This window comes from Epinephelus moara, chromosome 20, assembly GCF_006386435.1.
Source record: "Epinephelus moara isolate mb chromosome 20, YSFRI_EMoa_1.0, whole genome shotgun sequence".
NCBI classification, from domain to species: Eukaryota; Metazoa; Chordata; class Actinopteri; order Perciformes; family Serranidae; genus Epinephelus; species Epinephelus moara.
The window spans coordinates 23,182,365-23,208,433 of NC_065525.1; the positions used below are offsets into that span (position 1 = coordinate 23,182,365).

Here is a 26,069-nt window from a genome sequence, read left to right on the forward strand (position 1 = left end):
ATGCACGGACTACCTTGCTCCTCTCTGGGCCACTGTTTTGGTAATCCATCTGATGTTAACACTGATCCAGTACCTGCTCAGGAGCCAAGCAACTCCAGGCAAAGCAGAAATAGCCACAGACTTCCAGCATCAGACCCAATTGTATCCCAACCAGAAGCCTTACCATGCAGCCCACAGGAGCAGCAGCACAAACCGTCCCAGAGGACGGTCAGCTGTATCTCCGAACACTCCACCAGAACCATGAAAGTAAACGGTACCAACTCAAACTCCATCCGCCGCCTGCAGGACACAGATGACGAACCATGCTTTGAGTCACCTCCGGCCTGCCGTAGCCTCTCCCAGAGCTCAGAGGATGATGAGCTAGAGGTGGAGTTTAGTCCTGAGCTGGAGCTGAATTACCCTCAAATTCCTAGACCCTCCATTATAATCAGACAACCTAAGGTATGGTAAGAAGGCTGTGGTCAGTACGTTCAATTTTATACTGACTTATCACATAATAATCAATACAGTAATTTAGTATGACAGCAATCACTTTGACAGGAAGCAAATAAATTATAGAGTAAAACCCACTTGTCCACTGTAGTTAATTGTAGATGTGCTGCAATACATTATATCACCACAAGAGGGATGTAGAAGCCAAATGAAGTTATTCATAATCTGAGTGTGGGGTTTAAGTAGATGCTGATCTCCCTCTGTGGGGATTTAATTCATTCACATCTCACCAGGATACTACAAAATCTTCTTATCAATGGGATGCAAAGCTCTGACACACACATGGACACTCACTCACCAACTCTGCGGTCAGGGTGATCAGTGACAGCAGATTGGATGTCAGTGAAATGTGTCCTGAGCTCCTGTTCAACATGATCTCTGTCTCCTGATTTCACACATGTGTGCCTCTGTCTGGGTGTGTGGTTGTATGCCTATATGTGTGAGCTGTTGAGCTTGACAATCTTTTTGCACAAGATTCTCCTTCTTATTCCGGAAAGAGGATGACACAGTATGTGAGCCATGGCTCTGATCAATAATGCTGATCAGCAGTGGAAACTGCATGAGAATGAAAAGGAGGAGGGGGTGGGATTAAGGAGGAATCCTGGAATTTACACTGGTGGTTACTTCATCCAGTGGGAGACATCTCATCAGCAGATGTCAAGACATCTGTTGGCTTGATCGTTTAAGGCCAGAGGATTGTCACTTTTGATACGGTCTAAGTTAAGACATGTGCCGGCCGTGAAAGTATTAAACACATTGTGGCAGTCGGATACAAGCTCGGTATGAGAGTTCCTTGAAACACTGAACCAACTGTAACCATTACTCAACAATTCATGTAAAGGCGCCCTTTAACTACCTTGGACCAGCCTCCCAATAAAACTGCAGCAACGTCGCTCGCTGGCCAACAGCACAATACATGTTTGTATTGGACACCTCTGGGGGTTGTAAGACTGAGAATGTACACAACAGCACCCTCCCCCAACCTAGCTATAATTGTGCTGCATCAGAATGAGTTGCAAAACAGTGTTTTTAAGCACACAGTATGTCCCTCACCTTCTGCAGAAACAGGAAAGCAGTTTCGCAACGTTTACTTTAGCAAAGCAAATATCAATCATGTGTAACACCCGGGTTGCTTCCTCATTGAACTGTAATCTGGATAGCCGGATCAAACAATTGATCCAGTGGAGCACAGGCATGATCTGAGTATGTGCACTGACCTTTGTAGGGCTCCACCACCTCACAAATTACAGGCAGAAAGCCTTAGCAACTCCTGCCCTCGAGACGCTAATTAATGCCCCCTCTGTTAAAGAGCTCAAGGGACTGAATGTGAACACACTGGCTCTTAATGACAGGCATATTGTGCAGAGACCAAACAGTATGTCCAGAAAGAGATATGAGTAGGAGTGCGTGAGCATGACTAACAGACGGTGACTTTTGGGTTAGTATGTGCCAGTCCAGTTTCCACAGTGTGCTATTCCTCTGACTTAATCATTAGAGTCTTTGTTAAGATATCTAGCGCAGCAACAGATGTAGCTTTGATCTCCTGGCCCCTGAGGCTTTATCTTAGTGTGTGCATGTCTGTGCGTGTGTGTGTGTGTCCATATCAGTGTGTGACAATACCGTTGTTGCATTTATCTCTGACCTCTCCCTCAAAGCCGGACATGTTTATGGGACACTTCCAACACCCAGAGCCAAACTACAGTCATATCTGAGCATTCACAGTACACACAAACACAAAGAGAGAATGATTGTATGGTTCATAAAAGAATGTTCATCTATAAACAATCGTTCGTCAGTATAGTTCTTTTTCACACGTACACACACGTGCAGAGCCACACACAGACGTAAAAGATTACTGTTATTATGCAAATAGGTTGGGTGGTTTGAACAGAACGAGCACAGAACATGAACATTCCCGGATAGAACAATCACTGTCTATCCCAACACGGGCTTCAAACCGGATCTGACTGTAATTTCATGTTATGCTGCATACAGACATTTGGCAGCAGATACAAAGAATGATAAGCCCTGAACTCCAGTCCCTCTATTGTTAGTGTCCTTGGCCATCTATGGCAACAATAAGACACCATTTGCCCGCTGAAATACCTGTTCATTTTTCTTTTCCTTTTTTCTTTTTCTTTTTCCCTTTTCCTTTCTGTAAAGAGAGTGAACACTGAACAATGAGAGAAAATTTTGATTACATGCATGCAGAGGCGTTGTACTGGGGGGATAAGTGGGACTGATAACCCAGGGCCCCAATGGGAAGGAGGCCCTCAGAATATCTGGAATTAAAGTTTTGTTTTGTTTGCAAGTTTGTGTTTCTGAAAAATTTGTAAGATGACTAAATTAAAATTGGCTGAATAAACACGCAAATGGTTTGCTCCAACCCTGCCCTAGGGTTACTCTCTAATAGCAGCTAGAGCCAAGAGAGTGACTGCTTATGCTGCTGGAGCACCGACTTGCACTGTCATGTCTTTCCCCAAGCAAGGGAAATCAGGTTTCCATAAAAGAAAAGACAGAAAGAGAAGGGAAATAAAATAAATCAGAAGGTGCATGAGAGTGACATGGATCAAGAGAGGAAGGGCAGAGGCCCCACAGGGACTTCTTATGCATAGAGCCTAGAATTTGGTGCTGCACCCCTGCATGAATGTATCATTTTCTTTAGGTTGGCAATCCAAATCCAGCATCAGAATGGCAGACCCCGCCACTACCAATAAAAACTACTACATAGAGATAACTACTAAATATAAATACATTGCCAAATAGATAGATAGACAGATAGATAGATAGAAGTCACACATAGCCACATCTCATCTATACTGTATGTGTCCATATGGCTTAAAAACTTTGTGGTTATTGAAACTCCAGAAGGAAAAATTGTCCTATTGTCGAACCCTTCCCTCCCCACACCAGCTGGCTTAGGATGACCTGTGATGGTGACAAGAGAAGAGAAATAAATATATACAGGGATACAGAGATAAGTAAGACGAGAATACAAAAAACCCCACAAATACTTGTACACAAATACTGTATATGTATACATGTGCTTACATATATCCATATGAAGCAGTTGCATCAAGACATGCATGCAAAAAAAAAAAAATTCAGTATAGTGAGCCACAGAATTATGACCAACCTGATTCCTGAATGGAGATGATTTTCATTAAATAGTTAAAGTGACTATAATCAACAAATTTACAACAACCATGTATCAAATGACAATATGAAAACAAGGGGGTTCATTTGTAGCGATTAAGTGGCAATCTCCAGGGCTGAAAAAGTGCCGAACACTGCAGTTCCTCTAATGACCACTTGAGGCTGGCTCTAAGGCTGAGTCAATTCCTCCAAACCCCATGTGTAAAGAGCCCAACTTTTTTGAATTTTTGTCTAACTCCCCCTTTTAAAAAATTAAAATACTTTCTGTTGACATTAGGCATTGCCATGATGTGTGACATCACGTCTGAGGAATGTTGTTTAAAATTAGTCATTGTGCTGAGATCCTTGGCCTTATCTGTTTATTGCCCATAATTACACCGTGCATATTTCAGCCTTCTACAGGCATGTGCTTATTGATGTGTGACTGGTCATGCTCATTAGATTGATGTGTTTGTTATTCAGTGATGGCCTTACTGTGACTGACAGTATCCCTTTGTGTTCCCTTCCCTCCCACATCCCCGTCAGGAATCAGAATTCCAGGAAACTGCGTCTGACAGGTCGGATGGTAGGGAGACAGAGGATGGAGGGTTATCAGGTACGGAAAACATCACAAGTTTCCTCCTCTTTTCTCTCTCTGCTCCCCTCTCCACCTCCTGTTCTTGCACGCTGGAGTTGTTGGGCACAGATTTGATCATGGAAAAAAGTTCTGGCTGGAGCTGTCCTCCGCTGATGGAAAAAACAACTTCGATTTTTATGTGGAGAGGAACATATTTGTGAAAAGAATTAGTCTGCGTGTGAGGAAATGATCGGGTTCACACAGTTGTGCCCCCAGTGTGTCAACGTGTCTTTGTAAAAGAATTTTTGTTCCATTGCTTGTCCGTTCATGAGTGATCGGGGAGACTTCTCTTTGTCTGTCCGTAATAAACAGAGATCCAGAGGAAAGGACGGACATTCTGTGTGTATGACTTTGTGTGTACGTGTGCAGTTTGTGTTCGCTCACCTTGCCAGGATGTCTGGGAGGAGCTGAGTGCTGGCGGTTACCGTGGCAATGAGTCTTGGGGCAAAGCACAGGGAGGGGTTCAGGGCTACAAATGGGTAAAGCGATGGAGTTGAGTGGATGATTAATAATGTGATTGAGTGTGTACATTGTGTGTCTGCTACATGCTTGGCTCAAGTGTGGATTTGAGTGTGGTAGTGTGCGTCAGTGGACCTACAAAGCCCTGGCATGCACAGGCCAAGGCTGCCCCATCTGCAGTCAATCTCTCTGTCTTTTGTTATTTAACCCCATCTGATAACATTGCAAAGAACGGATTTTGAGGATTGGGGGTTGGGAGATGAAAACATCTCACAAAATAACCCAGTCCAGTGCAAAAAAACACTAAACTACAGGCTCAAAATGACAATATGAGTGAATCTCATGCAGCAAAAGTATTATTTTTAAAGTTTTACTAAGATATATATATTTATATACACTGAACAACAATTTAAAAGCAACACTTTTGTTTTTGCTCCTATTTTCCACAGGTTTAAGTTAAAGACGTAAGACTTTTTCTGCACTATCAGACACTGGTCGCAAATCTGTTTAAAGCCATGTTAGTGAGCACTTCACCTTTTCCAAAATAATCCAACCACCTGACAGGTGTGACGTACCAAGATGCTGATTAAACAGCATGATTACTACACATTTGTGCTTTGGGATGGTCACAATAAATAAATCTATTGAGTGCATTAAAAAAGTCTCAGATCCTAAAGTTAAACTTGTGGAAAAAAAGGGAGCAAAAACAAAATTCAAATAAACACAAGAAGTTTGTGCTCTAGAAAAGGATCAGCACTCAGTGAATAACCTCCTAAGCCCTATGATAAGCTATTATGGCAAGGCTTAACTATACAGACCAGTGAGCAGTGATAACTAACATGTCTTTGGGGTCATCGAGTGGGAACCTCCTTTCACCAGTGTTTCGTCTAGTTGGTCCCACAACACCTCCAGGAGGCTAGACAGTGGTCTCTGGCATCCCAGAGACACTCCCCTAATGTCAGGTCTCACTGCTCCCTACACCAACCCAATAACCTCCTTTACCTTACTTACACATGGCTTTCTCAGCCCAAACAGCACTGCCACCTTCAACCAAACCCAGCTGCATTTAAATTTTTGTTTGGTGTACCGTAAAACTTCAAACACATGCCCAGTCCCTGTTATCAGTCCAGTGTAGCTACACATTTTGACAAATAAAGGCCTGTCTCACTTGAACACTGGTCTGGTTGCCATGCAGTTCATTTTTATAGAAGTTCTTGGATGCATAAAACAACTTATTGACAACCCACTTGAGCAAATGTTGGTTAGCTGCTTTGATCGCGCATATAAATATAACAATGAGCACCAAAGAAGACCGTAATTCATTCAGATTTACCGACACGGTAAACAAGAGACTTCTGAAGCTGTCACAAAGTCCAAATATGTGTCCGTGCCTCGATTAGCTGCTAAGTTGTTCATATTCTTTTAGTCCGTAAGGGTCCACCGATCAAAAGAATCAAAGGTGTTTTTCATATAAATGAATCCAAGTGAGTATTGTTTCAACGGGATAGAGTGGTATTGTGTTCGCCAGAGAAAGAGTGTTGAAACTCTCTTTCTCTGCTGTCTGTCGGAGTTATATCAAATGAATGATTCATATTTAATGTTATTTGAAGCCTATTTTTTATGCAAGTAATATTCATACTGGTTTAAATAAACAATTTGTACAACAATTTTGTATTTTCCATCTTTGCTGAGCAACAGTTTGTGTGAAAGGAATTAAAGGCGTGTCCCAAATAGAGGCCTGTTGAGATCAGTGATTAAAGCAAATAATGGCCTAGGCTATTAACTGAAGTTTTACGATACATATAGACTATATACCCAATTCTTTTTATGAGGTAGGCCTGTATATCCCATGTATTTAAGGTTATGAAAGGTGGCTCCTTTCTCCTGTATGTAGGGTGGAACAACAGGCAAAATAATGCTTTACTAACCCAGAACAGTGTTTTAGGTGCTTTTAAAGGATTAACATCTTTAACTGTGCCTCTGTGCCACAAGCACACACTAAAAACAAGAGAACATCTGCTACATGAGGTTTTCTGAGAGTTGTTCTATCCACACAAAGAGCACAGTAAGCCTGACAACCGGGGTCTCTTTACTCCAGTGAGAGATATTTAAACAATACAAGCGCACTTTTGCCCCCCCCTGCACCGAGGATAAAATGGGAGATTATGATGCACCAGGGGGTAATGTAAGTACAGAACCTCCTCTGTCTCTCTCTCTCTCTCTCTCTCTCTGACACACACACACACACGCACGCAATTGTCACACTGACCTTGATTTCCTGCGGTCGTAGCGTGTGTGCGTGTTGTTGGAAGGGCCTTCCTGCTCTCTGTGTTGGAGATCCTGCTTATTCAGCTTATTCACACAAACAGACAGACAGACAGACAGGTGGACGGACGGACAGACAGGGGGATACATAGTTGTCCTGTGTCTCCTCACCTCACCCACTTTCTTTCATTCATGCGTGTCTTTATTTCTGCATAGTTTATGATTAACTTGTATGAATGGCATACAAAGCCCCACGTAGCCTGTCAGTTAATGGCAGAGCTGTGAGGGAGTACTTGAGTTTGTTTGTACTGTATGTGTGCACATACAAGAATAAAAAGCTTTTGTGCCTGTATTTAGAAACTGTGCAATGAATTCCTTACTTGTGTATCCATGAGAAAAATAAGTGTTCCTAATAGTCTGACCATATGTGTGTGGTGTATCAATTCTTAACTGTCCAGCAGAGATATATTTCCCAGACACATATAACCGTGTCTGTGGTCTGAGTGATAAAATAGACATGCTAAGTATTGGGCACTTTTGTCCAACTCTTGTGGATATTTCCCCCTCACTGTACTGTAACACAGCCATCTGCTCTCATTCCTGTTGGCAGTCATTAGGCTAAGTAGAATAGCTCTGTACAGTAAAGCTCAATAAATCTGGGTGGCTTGACCAGTAATAACAGTCTCTGCGACAACATCCGAGGACTGCAGTTATGATCTTTTTGCATGTGCTCAGATGCATGTCATTCAAACACAGACATGCATGACATGCAAACACGGCCACACGCAGGCATGCAAATGCCAGAAATGGCACACGGTCTGTCATTTTGTCTTCTGCTACGCTCAGGCGAATAGTTTTTCATTTGAATAGAGGGAATTTGTTGTCAGATTTGCCTTACATGGCTGGTAGAAATGTGTGGTAACAGACAGACAAAGGGGAGAGAAGTCGTGATGAATAATAAGTGCAAATAAAACAAGTGACAAAAACCTGGCTAATGCCTTCTTTGATTAAGTAAACAACAATGGCCCGCACAGAGGCAGCCCTGGAGAGGTGTTAATGTTTAATGAAAATGAGATTTATTTGTCACAGAAATTATTGCTGTCATGTCAGCCTCTGCTGTATATTCATATCAAGGGAAGTGGGTTTGTATTAAAAAAGAGACATCAACGCAGAGAAGAAAACAATGAATGACTCAGAATATCAATAACAGAGAGAATAAAAAAGCGTGACAGTGCATCGGCTGATAAAAAGAGAGACAGAGAGCGCGGGTAATGAAGCTATGGGAACAAGAGATTATTTCACAAGTGTGCTGAGAGGCTGACGCAGCACTGACCTCACAAACCTCATCCAGCCTGGCATCATGGTCCATGTGTTGTGTGTGTCTGTGCATCTGTGCAGAAAGGGACACTGTGGTGTGAGTCATCCAGCAGTGATTGAATTAGCTGAACTTTGGCTGAACACTTACAGAGGAAAAAAAAAGGGGACAGGCAGGAAAAGCAGAATGCATTACGTTACCCCAAGAACTGGTGAACACATCTCAGAGACAGACAGGCTGACAGCGGGAGTGTCACTAAGATCTTATTAAAAAATCAGCCAGCATTATTAAAGCTACACAAACAGCCTGCACACGCCCTCTTTGTAATGTGCACTTACAGTCGCTTACAGTGACCTAATTGGCCATTTCTTCCAAAACACATGTCATAGATGTGGAATATTACTTCAGCACAGAGTTTTATCTTGTGGTTTCTCCACCAGTGCACTGAGGTTATATTCCCTGACTGCTGCTGGGTCAGACATGAGGGAGAGAACAGAGTGGAAAGAATGCATTAAGTCTGTTCGGGACGAGTCAGGAAGAGAGGAAAATGGTGGCTTGGTGTTAGAAAACAAAAAAGAAGGACTGGTTATTTCAACAAGTATCTCACATTTAACCGAAGGGCTCTTGAACATACACTGCTTCAGCATATGGTGGGTGTCCTGCCAGCGTAAACCCCCAGTCATTCAGAAGTAGGTCACACACGAGGGTGGTGTTTATGTACACTACAATTACATGCAATTATTTACCATCTTCTCTTTTCCTGTGCTGGTGTGATGCTAAGCGTGGCTTTACATTCTTCACAACAGCAATGGATAAATGACTTCTTTCCTGTGCATTTTCAAATGTGATTACGTATAATTTTGTGTCAGTTTACTTCCTCATTCAGCAACAAACATGCACAGAAATTGCGCCACTCAGCTCTTCAGTTCATTTGATGAGTATACATCCTCATCTCATACATACTGTTACAAAAAATGTCTCAAACCTTTGACAAAAGAGATTCGCTATTATCAGTTTTAAGGCCTGCCCACGCTTACAGGAAGGCCCCACTGTCACCATGGTTTTCAGATAACTGCTATATCCTGTTTAAAGTGGAGGCCCTTGGAGACCTGACAAAGAAAAAACAAGGGGCCTCTCATGCAAACCTACACACACACACACGTGCACACACAAGAACTGTGGGAAACCCTGGGATGATAAGAGAAACATCTGTCCCAGAAATTAGACAGTGTGAGATAGAGAGGTGGGGGCAGTGAAGCTGTCCACATCCAGGCAGTGACCCTGAGCGAGGAAACACCCCCCCCCCCCCCCCCCCCCCCCATTTACTCTTCACACCGGAAGAGGCAACAGCAAAACCTCCAGGGTCCAAATCTGTCCACTTCACCCAATCAGCCTTTATTTATGGTCAAAGGATGTATTCAGGACTATGGACTGTGTCCAGGTCAGTCAAGTGACATACTGACATTTTGAGCCTCCATCACATTGTGTACATGCATAACAAACATGTAGGTATTCAGGGTAAAGAACACAGTGGTTGTCAGTGGAATTTTGTGTCTCTTCTGGAGCAGTAAAAAGGTTTTTTTTTAAACCACTATTTGGGCGTTTCCCTGCAGTGTAACTGTCCTGCTTAATCTCTTCATCTCAGTTGTGGTTTATAGGAAGAAGAAGTATGAAACTTCAGCGGAAACCACTGACAGATGCAATATCTCCACTCATCACTGGAGAAGTTTCTTTACCTAAACAGGCACGTTGCCATAGCAATGAGGAAGTAGGCTACTTTCTTCCTATAGTGGTGTAGAGGTTTTAAATATTACATAACAGTTTAAATAGCAGTGAAAGTTTTTTTTATTTCAGTTGGACAGACAGTCTAAAAAATGCCTATCATAAATAGATGGTGTCTGTCATATTATTTCGGGTTAAGGTTAAGTTTTAAGTTTAGAGAATAGTTCCATCCATCCATTTTCACCTGCTTGTCCAGGGCAGCAGGCCAAGCAAAGCACCCCAGACGTCCCTCTCCCCAGCAACACTTTCCAGCTCCTCCTGGGGGACCCCAGGTGTTCCCAGGCCAGAGAGATATGTATTCCCTCCAGTGTTCTGGGTCTGCCCCTGGACCTCCTACCGGTTGGACATGCACCTCCACAACACCTCCAATGGGAAGCACCCAGGAGGCATCCTGATCAGATGCCCGAACCACTTCAGCTCACCCCTTTTGACGTGAAAGAGCAGCAGCTCTACTCCGAGCTCCCTCCAGATGTCCGAGCTCCTTACCCTATCTTTAAGGCTGAGCCCAGCCACCCCACAGAGGAAATTCATTTTGGCTGCTTGTATCCGCAATCTCATTCTTGCAGTCACTAACCAGAGCTCATGGCCATAGGTGAGGGTTGGGACGTATATGGTTAAAAGTATGATTAAAAAATAGGACACACACATCCCCGAAGCCCACTGGGTTGGGTGCTGGATCACAAAGTATCAAAAGCGTGAAAAAAGCGATCACAGAGTATCACAGAGCATCACGCTAAGAGCATCATGTTTCGAAACATCACGCAAAATAAAAAATTGCATACAGGAGCTCTTTTGGTGTGCGGATCGCTTTTTTCTTTTTTCACGCTTGGGACGTATATGGACCAGTAAAGGATAAGTATAACAATTCGCCTTTTTACAGAGAGTTATATGCAATCGAGAGTAACTCCCTGAATTCTCAGGTCCCTGCCAAGAAATCACATTTGATCAGCAGGTAAACAGTCTTTGTGGAAAGGCAGAACGCATTGCCCGATATGCAATCTCAGAACAGATCGGCTATCGTCCCCTGATGAGTTAGATTTGTATTAGCTTTGTTTTAAATTTATCTGCATTCATATGCAAATATCTGTTTATAGAGACTAGCCAAAATGACGAACGCACAGAAGAGGATGTCTTGGCCAGGATATCTGCTGGCTACACCAGATCAGCCCGAAATATCGCTTTATCATTGTCAGACAATAGCCAATGGGTTCCAAGTTTGAAGAGAGCCAGGCTAGGCATTTCCCTGTGTCAGTCTTTATGCTAAGCTAACCAGTTGCTGATGCTAGCTACATTTTTAGCATTCAAACCTGTGAGTAGTATATATTTTTTTCATCTTTCAGCAAGAAAACAAAAAGGAATATTTCCCAAAATGTCTAACTATTCCGTTAATCAATACAAATACGTGTGAAATGGCATGTTGATGATGGCCCGTACAGCTAGTGATAGTTGTTGCTCTTTTGTGCTCTCACACAGCTTTTTCTCTCCTACACTTAACCACATGCACATACACTCACACACGCTACATACACATCTGTTTCCTGCATGGTGGGAGCTCTGTGTTTGGTGGTCTCCGGAGGGAGTGTCCTCTCCGTCAGAGGCGACCCTCTCATGACTCATCCTATTGTTCAGCTCAACACCCTTAGTCACCCCTCTCTTAAATTATGAGAAGGTCCTTAGGAATGTTTTACTTCTCTGACGCCCCCTCCTCCCTCGTGTTTAGATTTCAAACCCAACCCTTGGGTCATTTTCTGTTCTTTTTGTCATTTCCAGTAACTCTGCTCCGGTGAGTGTACAGCAATTTAGATCTTTTCGCAACAGAGAGTGAACCCAGTGAAAAATAGTCGACAAGGATGTACGCCCCCCTGAAATAAGCAGGACAACACCAACAACATGAAACTAGGGGTTTCAGTGAGCGGATTTAACAGAAGGGTGGTGGATAAGCAGATCCACTGGCCCTTCATCAGTAAGCAGATTACTCTTCATCACAAAGAATGCTTGGGATAGTCTGTGACAACAACAGACAGCAGACTGATCTGCTGTAATCAAAGTGAGGAATGATCAAATGATCCCCCTGGGGGGTGCTGCAAACTTCAGCACCTTCACGTTCTTAAAGGGGAACTACACCAATTTTATTAAGTTAACATTAAATCCAAACACTAGAGTGCTAAAACTTGAATTTGTGAAGTCATAGTATCAAGTCCAGAGCTGCTCCATAGACAATGAATGGGGAAAGACAATTTTCTGTTTCAGAACTGAGAATGTTACAACAGAATAAAGTTCATTTGGATTCAAATAAAGAAAACAAACACTGTGGGTCCACAAAATCAGGTTCCTGATCATTTCCTGCTTTGAGAGAGAGTTGCTCGTGTTTACAAATGTTGATTGAACTCTCCTGGGCCATGGGAATAAAACAGTGGAATTCTTTATTCAGGTGGTGTTCCCCTATATAAAATAAGATTGCTTGCAGACTTTACTTGCTGTTCGGTGCCGGATGTACAGTGTGTTTATCATAGCTTGTTGACAACAGCTGCAGTTGGAAATGCAGGTCATGAGAGCACTGAGAGTGAACCTACAACCTGTTGGCCACAAAACCAAGAGCTGAAAGGTGCTAAAACGCTCTGTAGAGCAGCTGGGTGAAAACTATCTGTGGGTTTGCCACTAAGAGAGTGGTCTTTCACATTACACTTACTACATTTGCATATTTACATTATTTAAGTCCAAGTAAAGAAAAAATAAATATGTGAATATATGAGTTTGTCACACCACAAAATATCTGTCACTAACCACACAGCCAGATTTGAATGATTTAAAAATTCGGCAAGTATATAAAATTAGGTTTCATAATCATGAAATCGTGAATGCTAGAGGCGTGTCCACTAAAGGTGCTGGACCGAAGAATGAGCCACTGCAAAGCAAAAGACTCTTGTTATCCGCTAACATTGTAGCACAAAGCATGCACACACCTCGAGCCGAAGAACAAAACTCCACGTAGCTACAGACTCTTGTTCAGCAGCTAACAGCAGCTAATGTTAACATAAAGTACATACTCACAACTGGCTGCTCACACACAGGGGGTGATCAAGATACCACTGATAATATGCTTGCATGTTGATATTCATAACTATGTTTTCATGTGTGTATTCACCTGAAATTAAGAATCATTGTGTTTTTGTTACCTTAGCATGTTATGAATGATCTACATACAGAGCAGAGGCCTGTACTATGAGGCAGGATTTTTAGTTAGTGAGGTAACTTAAGGGTTTACTTTGGGTTTTCAGTACTACGAAGCTGGTTTTCTTTTTACCGGGATAAATCACTGTGGTAACTTATGCTGAACAGTTAATCTGCACTCAATTTAAGCCTCGGCCAATGGTATATTTTTGGTAGTGTTTACAATACTCCTGCATTTTTGGTGATATGACTGCAGAGGATGGTTTACATCCCGTGTCTTTGACATTTTGCTGTCTTGCAGCCGCAGACACTTTCAGTACCGTTTTTATCTCATATCATGAGAAGCAGCCTCCTTCATTCATGGTTTTGATGATGTCGCTCGTAACTACCACCCCCGCCTCTTTCACATGAAGGCACTTGTGGCTGGATAGGAAAACCCAGAGTTGACTCGATTAGTCGATAACCAGCTTTGTAGTACCGGTTAATCAGACGGCCTATGTTGGGGTTAGTCAAACCAGAGAATGACAAGATATAGTGGGTACGTTAACTGGCTTCGTAGTCAAGGTCTCAGGTCCCTTCCACAGAGGCCACCATGTTTTTCTACAGTAGCCCAGAATGGACAAATCAAACACTGACTCTAGATAGGGCGATTTGTGTTTTCCCATTTTCACGTTGGCCACGGTAGTTCTACAAGCTAGGCACACAGGAGAAGTTTCAGTTCTGCAACCCGCAGGGGAGCCCTTTCGTGTGGAGTTGGAATGTTCTTCCTGTATCAGAGTGGGAATTCTCCAGGTACTCCGGCTTCCTCCCACAGTCCAAAGACATGCAGGTTAGGCTAGGTTAATTGGTGACTCTACTTGCCCGTAGGTCTGAATGTGTGTAGATGGTTGCCCTGTGATAGGCTGGCGACCTGTCCAGGGTGTGCCCCGCCTCTCGCCCAGTGTCAGCTGGGATAGGTTCCAGCCCCTATGACCCCCAACAGGATAAGCGGTTGCGGAAAATGAACGAATCAATGAATGAATAAATATCAAAAATAATGTGATTGAATATAATTCAGTTAAGACGGCATGGTGGTGTGGTGGTTAGCACTGTCGCCTCACAGCAAGACGGTTCCTAGTCCGATTCCAGGAGGGAACCCCATCTGTATCTGTCTTCTCCCCATGTCAGCGTGGGGTGCTCCAGCTTCCTCCCACAGTCTAAAGACATGCAGGTTAATTGGTGACACTAAATTGGCCGTAGGTGTGAATGTGAGTGTGAATGGTTGTCTGTCTCTATGTGTCAGCCCTGTGATAGTCTGGTGACCTGTCCAGGGTGTACCCTGCCTCTTGCCTAATGTCAGCTGGGATAGGCTTCGGCCCCCCCGCGACCCCCAACAGGATAAGCGCTTACGGAAATGGATGGATGGATAATTCAGTTACATATTAAACCACATGTCAAAGAAATCATACTAAAGAGGTTAAAACTTGTGGTTAGAGATGAACTTTGTCCCTCCAACATGCTTGTGGCCTCTGTCAGGGTCAGAAAGAAACAATAAAAAATATATATATACCTAAAATATAAAGTACAGTTGCCCCAGTTATATATTTTGAATACAACAGACAAAAAGACAAAAGTGTTTTTAAAGAAAAAAGTCACTTAATAGAGGCTTTCACACTCTCCAGTCAGGCTGATATGGATACTTATGACAAACACCGTGTGCGCGTGTGTTTGTGGGTGCGCGCGCCCCTCCATCCACGCCCCGCCCTGCTCTCGAGGAGTCCCCACACATCCACTTCAGTGAGCAGATGAAGACAGAGGAGAAGGAGGAGGAGCCCCTGCGTGACGTCACTCCATCCCTCCCACCCAGCTTAAATTTACATTTTCTATGGGTCCTGACTGAGAGAACGTGTGTGTGTGTGTGTGTGCGCTACAGCAGCTATTGGAGCAGTTTACAAAAGGCAGAGTCTCGCGGACACACCTCGAGCTCCTTTTTAAGAAGTGGTCCGGGGACGCACCGATGTGGCCTGAACCACTTTGTCAGCTGAAATATTAACTCGAGTTGGGAGAAGTCACGTCGGGGTCGACTTTGAGGTAGGTGTGCATGTGTGTGTCTGGTTTCTGTTTTTTGTTTTTTTTTTCCATCACGAGCGCACTAACAAAAGCGGCACGTTTCAACTGCCCTGTCTGCCCCCGTCGGCACAAGCAGCAGGTTTTAGGTGTTTTTAAAAGAAGACTAGAAAGTAAGGAAGTAAAGAAAAGACCCGGGGAGAGGGGGAATGAGGTTGCAAAATACAAACTCTTGCTTCATTGTCTCCTTTTGTTGCGGCGCATGACCGTAGCCGACGGGACAGTGGAGAACAAACACGTTGAGGTGGTTGTACAGCATGTACAGACTACAGTTCACGTTTACTTTGGAGCACAATGATACTATTCACGGCAGCTGAGACTTTGAACCCTGGGAGAAGAATAGAAGAAGAAAAATAAATCAGTGCTTGTTGTTTCTAGGGTGTCTGAGGTGTTCAGGGGAGATGTTATGGGTGCTTATGCTCACATGTGATACTCAGGTTGACACAAATCTTCTGAAAATATAAAATCACTCGTTTTTGAGCGCTATAAGTCAAGATTATTAATGTATCTTTACAGTCTGTAGCTACAACACAAGACTTGCTTTGTTTTTTGCTGTTAAATGCTCATTTAAATGCTCACTACAGCCTTTAGATAGTAATAAAACCCCAACTCTTAAAATGAGGCCCATTTTTTTTTTTTTTTTTTTTTTAAAAAAACAGCATCAGAAGAAACCATATTTTATTATTTATGTATGATCTGATCCTGAACTCATCATGTATGAGTAAGACTGTGTGTGTAATACCACAGCAGTGACTCCTGCCTCCTGTGTCTCAGCACATGGCTTCAGTCAGAGCTGACACACTGGCCTGTGCTGTCATCACACACACACACACACACACACACACACACACACACACACACACCAACTGTCATGTGAAGAGGTGTGTGTTTGCATGTGTTTTTGATCCGGCAACAAGTCCAGAACTTATGGTGTTTCTTTAGAGGCTCGCTGTCAAACTTTAACAAGATGTTAAGCAAACAGGGCTGGAGCCAGCTCTTGTCTTGTGTGTGTGTGTGTGTGCAGGGTGGAGGCTGAATCGCAGGCTGGCAAATAGGACTTTAACGGTGAAGTAGTTTAACTTGGTTCATCAGATGAGCCCTAGTGAGAGGAGAAGTGACAAAAGCAGGTGGAATTAATGAGTGTGTTGTACTGTCTAGGTGCAGAGCTTTCAGAAGTGCGTGTGTGCGCAGGGAGGGGAAAGTTTCTCGCACATGTGTTAGTCATTTAGAGGGGAGTTTGCTAAACGATTTACATCTGTTTTCTGATCTTTGAACCCCCTCTTTCCCTCCTCTCTCTCCTGTTTCTCTTACGCTGCCTCTCTTGCTGTCTTCTGTTTCCCGTAAGAGCTGATGCTGTCACTGTGTGTGTGTGTGTCCGAGTGTGTGTGGTGGGTGTTACAACTGGAATGCTCTCTGCTCCATTATTATTGCACTCAAAGGAATTTAAACATGTGAATGAAATGTCTGAGTTTCCACTCTATAATGGCATGTGTCCATTAGTGGTTTCTCAGATGTATCATTATAGATTTGGGAGTCCGTGTCCAAGGACTCGACCTGACCTCAAGAAAAGCAAGGTATGTGGGGTTAGGGTTGGGTGTGTGTCCTGTAAATGGCAACTGGCACCCACATGTGTGTTGACAGTATTATCTCCCACAGTCCTGCTGGTCTGTCTGTGGGCACAAAATCTTCATTAGTCAGCAGAACGCACTGATCCTTTAGATCCACACTCACACACACTGTTACTGTGTGTGTCTGAGTGTGTGTGTTTTATGATCAGGCTCTGTTACTAGACATTCTGTTCACTAGTGGTGAAAGACTACCTTGTAGCAAATGTTTTCAAATGTTTTCCCCTGTAATGAGCCGTGTAAACATAGAGTGAGGTTTCAGAGGGTCTCTGTACTGACAGTGAAGTCCTCATGTTTGAGCAAACACGTCTCCGCTCTGTCCGTTTTCCGCCTGCAGGAATACTTTGAGTAGATTTTTGTCCCCTTCTCTACAAATGTATCAGTGCAATACTACTTGATACTGAAGCCAAAACAGCACTTATCTTGATACCTTACTTGTGAAGTTGAATGTACAGTTTTTCTCTGAACCATCTTTTCTTAATGTAGCAAAACAAACACGGCGGGTTTCAGTGTTGTCTTAACACAAGCAGCCGTACAAGCCAAGCCAGGACTTTGGTGAATCAAAACAGCGTCCAGTTGGAAAAGTTCCGACTTAAGCCAGGAAATATCTAATTAGAGCCGTTCAGATACTGATACCAATATCTGAAATGCCTGTGATGCTGCCTGAAATGCTGGATTGGGTATCAGCAAGTACTCAAGTCTATGCACTGATTCAATACCACATAACTTACTGATAAACTTTAAAGTAGTTTTACACCTGGATAAAACAGCTGTATTCGCCAAAATCAATTCTTCTTTGATCTAAAACAGTAGCCGAAACAATAAGATGCGCTGTGCAGTTACTTGCAACTACCGTTATTAGCCCCTTTGACACCAGATTTTCTGCGAATGTTGGGCCGTTTTGCCGGCAAGCTGTGAGAGTTTAGACACACAGAGTTGGCGAGTTGATCCGAGGTGCCCAATTTTCCGCCTCGTAGGGTAGTCATATTGATCACACGCTGAGCTACACATTTTGTTACTTGCTCACGCCCCCCATTGCCCCGAAAAAGGCACATTTTGTATAAACAAAAGTAGGTAGACGGCATTTTGCTGCACTCCCCGATTTTGTTTTTATACTTCCAATGCTGAAAAAAGACTCCTGCAAATTTGCACAATTCCTGTCTAAAAAGGGCTACTGATTTCACGTAGATAGTGTAAGGTTGCTCATTAGCAAAATGTTAAATTTGATAATACAAGAAAGTTCTATGGTGTTCACTCTCTGTATGTCTTTGTTTGTGTTTTACAAATGGTTTAACCTGAGCCAAGCCATACAACAATGAAAGCAATCATTCCATGCCCATACAGTGTTAGCAGGATAGAGTTGTTAATTCTGGTATTGGATCAATACTCAGTTTCAGCCGAGACACAAGCTCAGGTATCAGAATTGGTATTGTGAAGGAAGACTGGTATTACAACATCTCATATCCAATCAGAAAATAAATAGACAGAACCAAGGGATTCCCTCGGTATGTGATAGTAGAGGTGGGTCACCTCACCTGAGGCAAAGACCACCATTACTAGCATCACGATTAATATACTTTTATGAAATAATATATTAACCTTAAGAAAAAGAGAGTTATACTATTGAAGAGCAAGTCATATAGTCGAGTGTGGCTGGTCAAGGCTACAAACTTTACTGAGCACAAGACAAGAAGTGTAGAGTCTGGATGTTGCACCACCTCTGCTGAGCAATATCCTCTATAGAATGAGGTCTTGGAGGTTTTACACCTCAACTGTACATTTCCTGAGAGAAAACTGTGAAGATCTAAAAAAGGACTTGATGCTAACTGATGGCACTTGACTTAATACCCATATTTCAGTTGGCACTACAGCCCTATGTGAGCATAGCCTTTTGTGTTTGCTGGCTGCTAGTGAGCTTTTAGTAATCTAACAAACATGGTCGAATGAATTCATTTCTAAACAGACAGTAAATAAAGCAAACCCATGCTTTTATTTATCTGTTTCCTCAAACAGTTGTTGACAGCGGTGCTGCTTTATAATCTGTTATGCCAGTTTTTGACACTGGATGCTTTACAGCCCCCCCCTCCATGCAGGCTGTATGAAATATGATGATGCAATCAAAACACGAGTGATGCAATCACACAATCCTACAACGGGACAAAGGATCTGTTTACACTGGGCTGTAGTTTTGTTGCTATGGTTTTAGATTATGATGTCACGATTCAGGTATCGAGTTTCCTGATAGAGCGCTGCTGTGTGGTTCGTGCGTGTGGTTGTGTGTGTGTTCCTGTGGTGAGTGTCAGTCTATGTAAAAGGCAGGCATTCAGAGGCTTGACTTACTTTTTAGCCGAGCAGGCTCAGGGGTTGATGTTGATTTATGATAACATATATACGCATACCGGAGGCTAAAACAGACACACGCACACACCTACAGAGACTCAGCTTCTCAAAGAATCCCATTGATTTTCCTGCTGTTATGCTGGAGCTTCAATCACAATAAAGCCCCATTACTGTGCTGACCACTTTGCGTAGTCTTGGAGAATGGATGACACACACAAACGCACGCACACAGACTCCAAATGCCTTCTTCGTTGCAGCTTGTTAGGCTGAAGTATAGAAAGATTGTGAGTCTGAGCTGCATGAATTGGATTAAGCCCTTTGTAAGTCAGTATCAAGATATATGATCCTGTCTTATTACAAACACAAACAGGAACATACGCCCACGGCAGGACAGAGCCACTTCTTTCTCATGCAGCCTGAAGCCAACAGGGCTCTCAGAGTGTATACCCCCATGCAAGCTCTGGAAAGTTTCACGAGACAATGAAACCACATGATTGCCTACCATCCCGACTAAAAATATGCATGCCATGTACATGCTGTGTATTTTCAGTCATGTCAAGCATAAAGCAAAGAATCAGAGAGAACAAAGACTCCTCATTCGGCCTGCGTTTGGACACCTGGTTACCTCATTATACATGTGGGTGCGTGCAAGATCAGCTTGCACCCCTGTGTGTCTGTCTGTCTGGCAAACTGTAGATTGTCTGGTTGCCCGAGGTAACAGTTGTTATTGGGGTTTTCTCTACCAGCATGTAAACAAAGGAGAACCTCCCAAATCCTCCCCGGTGTGCCCTCCAGCCAATGAGATCGGAGCTCCCAGCTGGGCTCAGCCAGTAGACGGAGAGGAGGGGCGTTCCTGTGCTCCATAAGGAAAAAGCAGCAGTAAAGCACAAAGCTTTGAATCTGAAAGTGGAACAGACAGCAGAGCCATAACAAAGACTCCTCCTTTATGACTGAACGCCACTTCACACTGCTGAGCCAGACATAACGGCTGTGGCTTTTTTAACTATATGGCTTTTACAACGCTACGGAGACAGATACTGGAACCACATTTATAAGGGTGATGTGTGTGAGGAATGTGTAGTGTACGGGCACATGTTTACATCTCAGTGAGGAGGAGCCACATGAAACGTGCTTGCGCTCTGTCTATAATTTGTCTTCTGTAGGGTGTGTCTGTGTAGCAGAAACCGTCTGGATTCTGTGCGTCTGTCTCAGTCCACCTGCTCCCATCATGCCTATACATATACATACATGACCATGTGTCAGAGTCAGCTGTGAGAGAGTATAGGCCAGCCTTTTGTATTTGACTGACAGGTGTGACCCCAAACTGTACCCCCTTCACCAATTATTCATGACATGTGTTCACAATTGGGCGTGAGTAAGCACTTTGATTTTAACCTTTTGAAGGAAAGTGCACATAGCGTGCGTCCAAATGTTCCTGTCACTCAGAGGTGTCGCTGTATGAATGTAGGTCTCCGGCTGTGTGCCCCTACATGTATATGCTGTTGTGTGCCCAAAGCGATAATCACTTTGCAGGTTCATCACATTCCCATAGCGTGACTCAAAAGTGGTGTCTGTGCCTTTTCAATCCACCCCATTCATTCTGTAATCTGCCTCAGCCCGGGGCTCACAACGTGTGGCAACAGGACTGTGCACGAACCACCGCATTAAATAACTTCAGGCAGTACTGGACACAAACTGTCAGCACAGGCATGTTTAAATTCAGCGCGTGAGATCACAGATAACATAATCAGCTTCTGAGTCACATCATTTTTTTTTTAATGTTATTTCAACAATAAAAATGTCTGTTACTCTTGATCCGAACGTGTTGGAGACCGATCAGAATGTCAGTATACTTGGCTTGTGCTGCAATAAACTCCTAAAAGCCAGATATGGAAGTGGTCAAACTCGCATAACAATCAGACAAGACCAAATGCAGCCACAGTGGTTATCCCACAGATGCAAGACAAGTAGAGGGATCGAAAGTAGCACAGACAGATTTTAAGAACTGCACAGTCACAAGAGGCGACCGTTTCTAAGCCACGATCACAACGCTGTGATTCCAACCAGACCTCAGAATCACATTAACATTGTACATAATCGTTGCCAAAGTGATGAATGTGCTGTCTTTTTTCTCTCACTTTTTTGAAGTAGTGACCAAGAACTTATGTAGAACACAGATAAAAGAAGAGCTGTGAAGGTTCCTCTATTTCGACCTGTTACTCAAAATTACAATGTCAGGTGTAAAACACAAGCCTTTGTGTGATGGACTTGTTTTAATTTAAACTTCCATTTCACTGTCTTAAAGGGATAGTGCAGAGTTTTTGAAGTGGGGTTGTATGAGATACTTAACCATAGTCAGTGTACCTTAAGTAGATGTCAGTCAGCAAGCCCGAAGTTTGGAGAAGCAGGCAGCAGTACTGCTACAGAAGCTAAGCAATGGACTGCTGTGGGCGGGGGCAGCAGCAAAAAGTATGTAAGCCACCAAACAAAATCAATTTAAGTGTAAGTGTGTGTTATATTTAGAATATTTTCGATGCTTTACCTTAGGGATGCACAATGATATCGGCATGTCATCAGTTTGGCTGATTTTGGCTTTAAAATTAAATATCAGAATCGGCCAACATGCCTTTTCTTAATTCACACAATGACTGAATATTACATACACTGGAAAGTATTGTATTTCATGTCTCCATCTGATGGTGGGCCATCACGATTGAGAGAAGAGTATGCATGCATAATATGATGCTAATTCCACTACAGAAGAGACTTAATGATCACTAAAATTTGTTGGAGAAAAAAGGGGATATATCGATATCAGTATTGGTTATCAGTCAAATGGGTTGTTAGATATTGGCATAACGGATACCCGCAAAAAAATCAAGTATTGTTCATAGCTACTGTACCTCACTGTCAGACAGCTAAAGCTAAGGATGTGATATTCATCTATGCTCACTTTAAAGCCATCAGACTCCTTTGACAAAAACAGTAATTTTAACTCGATGGTGCAGTGATTGGCACTGTCGCCTCACAGCAAGAGGGTTCTGCGTTTGGCCAGGACCCTTCTGTGTGGCGTTTGCATGTTCTCCCAGTGTCAGCGTGGGTTTTCTCAGGGTGCTCTGGCTTTCTTCCACAATCCAAAGACATGCAGGTTAGGCTAATTGGCTACTGTAATTTGCCCATAGGTGTGAATGGGAGCATGAATGGTTGTCTGTCTCAATGTGTCAGCCCTGTGATAGTCTGGCAGCCTGTCGAGAGTGTACCCTGCCTCTCGCCCAATGATAGCGGGGATAGGCTCCAGCACACCTGTGACCCTGTATCAGGACAAGCGGTTACGGAAAATGAATGAATGAAAACAGGGAAGTTTCTGATTTACCGCTGCCTCAATCAGTTAGTTTGTTTGTGGTATTGTGTGACTGTGGTGAATCTAAACTGACCCATCAGAAAGGGCCAACTGACAGCAAGATAAAGCATTGGAAATACCGATAATGATATTTTTTACATGCGCTTTTTTTTTTTGTTAAATACAATATGCTGCTGCCCCTGTCCACAGCGGTACATTACAGTACATAGCTTCGGTGGCGGTGCTCCTGCCTGCTTCTCCAAACTGGTGGCATGCAGACCGCTATCTACTGTATGTAATACACTGACTATGGATAAGTTTCTCATGTAACCCCCACTTCAAAAAATCTGAACTATTCCTTTAACAGTACATGACGACAGCAAGCTGATAGAAAAGCTTGTGATAGAAACTTTAGCAACAGTGATACAATAACAACACATCAGCTGACAGTCTTTATACATATATAGACATCAGCCATAAACATTTTTGATAAGGATTGCTTAACTTTGTTTTTAAAGAACATATATTGTGACAAAAAAAGCAAATATATTTATGCTGTATTTAGGCCAATGCTAGTTTATCTGCCAAAAGCTAATATCAGCCCAGAGGATTTATCAGTTTGGGTCTGCTGGAAAAAAAGGTTATTAATGTTCCTCAAACTGCAAGTGAAGACAGAAAAAAGTTTTTACAGTAAACACTGTGCAGCCAGACATATGAGAACAACGTTAGAGGGAGAGAGTCACAGTTATATAAATGTTTTTGTTTGAATATTACTCTTGGCTGCCAGGGGTAGTAATGAGTTTGGGTGTTTACTTTTCATTATGACAGTCTATAGAGCCGTCTAGTACTCCCTTAATGACATCAGGGTTTTAAACATCCACAGACTCACACACACACACACACACGTACAGTACTGCATGTAAAGCCAAATAGCCCACGCCTCCCTCACATGACGAACCATGTGTTATATCACCCTTTCATTGTGTGGGTGTCGGGTGTTTGTGCTTGGGTGTGCATCTGCATCTGTGTTTTATGAACCCTAAAACCCCGATTGTAAATTCCCATACCCTCGCGTCTCCCCAGTGACATCATCACACTGTGGGAGCAGGGTGGGTGCTTTTGGAGGTCAGTGCACGATGAGGCCCCAGAATTCCCCAGCTCCTCTTCTCCTCAGCTCCAGACCCCCACTCTGAGGCAGGAAATGCAAAACAGATCTCAACCCCCAAATTCCCAAGAATACTTTAGAGTTCCCCTCTTATTCTCTGTCTTTGTTTCTCCATAAGATCATCTCAGAATTCAGTCCTCTTTGGCCAAATGTTAGATGTATTTGTAATCTGAATGTACATCTTTATCTTGTGTTGACTGGCAGTAGCTGTAAGTTTGAGCTGTGAACTCAAACTGAAACTATTGATGGCACTGTGAACGGACAAAAGCGTGTTAATGATACTGACTAGTTCACTGTGTTCATATTTTGTCTTATCTTGGCTGCATCTTTGTTAAGCATGCACTGGCAGGTCGGTTTACCCTGAGGGTAACTCTCTCATCGTTTTGCTCACACACACACACGCACACACACACACACACACAAACACACACACACACACACACACACACACACACACACACACACAGTACAAGACTGAAAGCAACTGCTGTGGGTATGATGGCTGTTTTGTTTTTTATTTTTAGTTGATACTGTTCTGTTTTTATAGGTGCTGGTTATGGGAAACAGCGTTTCTATTTTTCGATTCTGCGCTCTGGAAATATTGTGCACACGTACGTCACTGCGCTGCCCATCATGATTTATGTGTCGTCACGGGGGAGCCTTGTAAATGAGTGCGTATGCGGAGCCCGTCCGGGAAATGAGCTCATTGTCACTACCAGAACCCCCAACTCTCTGCGACTCCTTCACTTTCTCTGTCACTTTCTCTCCTTCTCTTACACATCCCCCCCTGCTCTCCCTCCCCCCATTTCCCCCACAGCTGTCAGTTAAAAGCTCATCTACGTGTGTGTTTTAATTAGAGCCGCCCCTATTTATGGCTGAATGGCCGCTTCATTAACAGAAATGCTGGGAGACGCACACTCAGATCTGTCCGGCTTGTAACATGCAGCGAGGGGGGGAAAGGGTGTGTGCATGTGTGTGTGTGAGAGAGAGAGAAAGAACGGGGTGTGGGGGTTGCTTCAGGGGTATTGGTGACGCAATTTCCCCTGAGGGGCGGACCTCCCATCTGTGAGTGGAATAGACAGGATCTGGCCAAAAAAAAAGATAAAGAGACTGTGAATAAGAGGAACTATATGGGACAAGAGGGGGATAAAGGAACAAGAGAGCACATTGTAAATTAAGTTCCAAGAAATGGTATTTTTCCTCAGTGTTTTGTTAAATCACACTGTGTTTCAGATCCAAAGCCAGCTGATCTTGCTTTCCCTTTACATATGTATGCATCTATGAACAGGATATGGCCAATTTATACCTTTTTGTTGAGCTTCTTTTGGTGGCAGCGCTCCAAAACTGCAGCTATATTAAGGACAGTACATATAAAGGTCAAAATCTTGGGTACATAATTCTAGTTTAGTGTTTATTTACATGTAATTGTTCACTAAGCTTCCTTAAGAACCACATATGGGTAAAAGAATTGAACTGCTCTTTCAAAAGATGAGTCCCCTTTTCATGTCGGGTGTTTCCATGATCGGCACACATCAAACCGGACGCTAAAATGCTGATCAGTCCTTTTCATGAGCCTGACCCCTGCTTACCTTTTGTGCAGGATACTGTGAAAAACAAATCCTGGCACACTCATGGTGGAGTGGGTGTGGTCAGCCATGTGTTCACAACCAATGACAGTCGGCGGCCCAACCCCACTCTGTGCGGAGCTCTGGATGGTCTGCTCTGTTTGTGCCTGTATCCTGGAGGAGGACAGTGGGGTCAGATGGTGAAGCAGGCCACCAGCTGCTCTCCTCGCCTTCATTTTGTCTCTGTCTTTGGAGGCTGTAGCAGGAAGAAGGCCGCCGTTGACTCATGAGAGTCGTCTGTCTGTTTTTTTACCCAGTCTGTCCATTTTAGCAGCGATCCCAACATCAAGTTATCGACCTCCTTCTCTGCCATGCCAGTTACAGTCCACTTTTTGTAAATGTTTCTCTTTCCTGTAGTATTCGCAGTAATGTCTGTCTGCCTTCCCAGCAGTGAAACCAAAGAGGAACACCGATAATGGCCAATTTGTGTTTCCAAACCCATTCCCCCATCATTAGCCTTTCTGCCCATCTGTGCACCTCTCTGCTGAGTTAGAGGAGCAAGATTGCTTTTCATGCATAGTATTTTTAGAAATGGATATACACATATTTGTGTGTAGAATAAGTTTTTAGGGTCAGAGTTTTTAAACCTGTACTTATTGTCTAACATAAGTC

General features: G+C 43.3%; 2 protein-coding genes across 2 annotated transcripts in view; both read left to right on the forward strand.

The window, feature by feature from the left end:
- Positions 1-25,687, forward strand: LOC126408109 (uncharacterized). Its single transcript, XM_050073483.1, has 4 exons — positions 1-441; positions 4,174-4,243; positions 4,634-4,743; positions 25,433-25,687. Exons 1-4 carry the CDS (start codon positions 1-3, stop codon positions 25,685-25,687), a joined length of 876 nt encoding a protein of 291 aa, XP_049929440.1.
- The window catches only part of fam107b (family with sequence similarity 107 member B), a 21,124-nt gene continuing 10,175 nt past the window's right edge, over positions 15,121-26,069 (forward strand). Inside the window, exon 1 of the mRNA XM_050073320.1 lies at positions 15,121-15,326. The gene's annotated coding sequence lies outside the window, so the exon portion shown is untranslated. The remainder of the gene's footprint in view (positions 15,327-26,069) is intronic.

Excerpts from the sequence above, each read along its gene's own strand:
- LOC126408109 (XM_050073483.1), top strand. The coding sequence starts at position 1 with ATGCACGGACTACCTTGCTCCTCTCTGGGCCACTGTTTTGGTAATCCA. Across the intron at positions 4,244-4,633 it reads AGAGGATGGAGGGTTATCAG|TTTGTGTTCGCTCACCTTGC; the intron begins GTACGGAAAACA and ends GTACGTGTGCAG. Across the intron at positions 4,744-25,432 it reads GGGTTCAGGGCTACAAATGG|GATACTGTGAAAAACAAATC; the intron begins GTAAAGCGATGG and ends CCTTTTGTGCAG.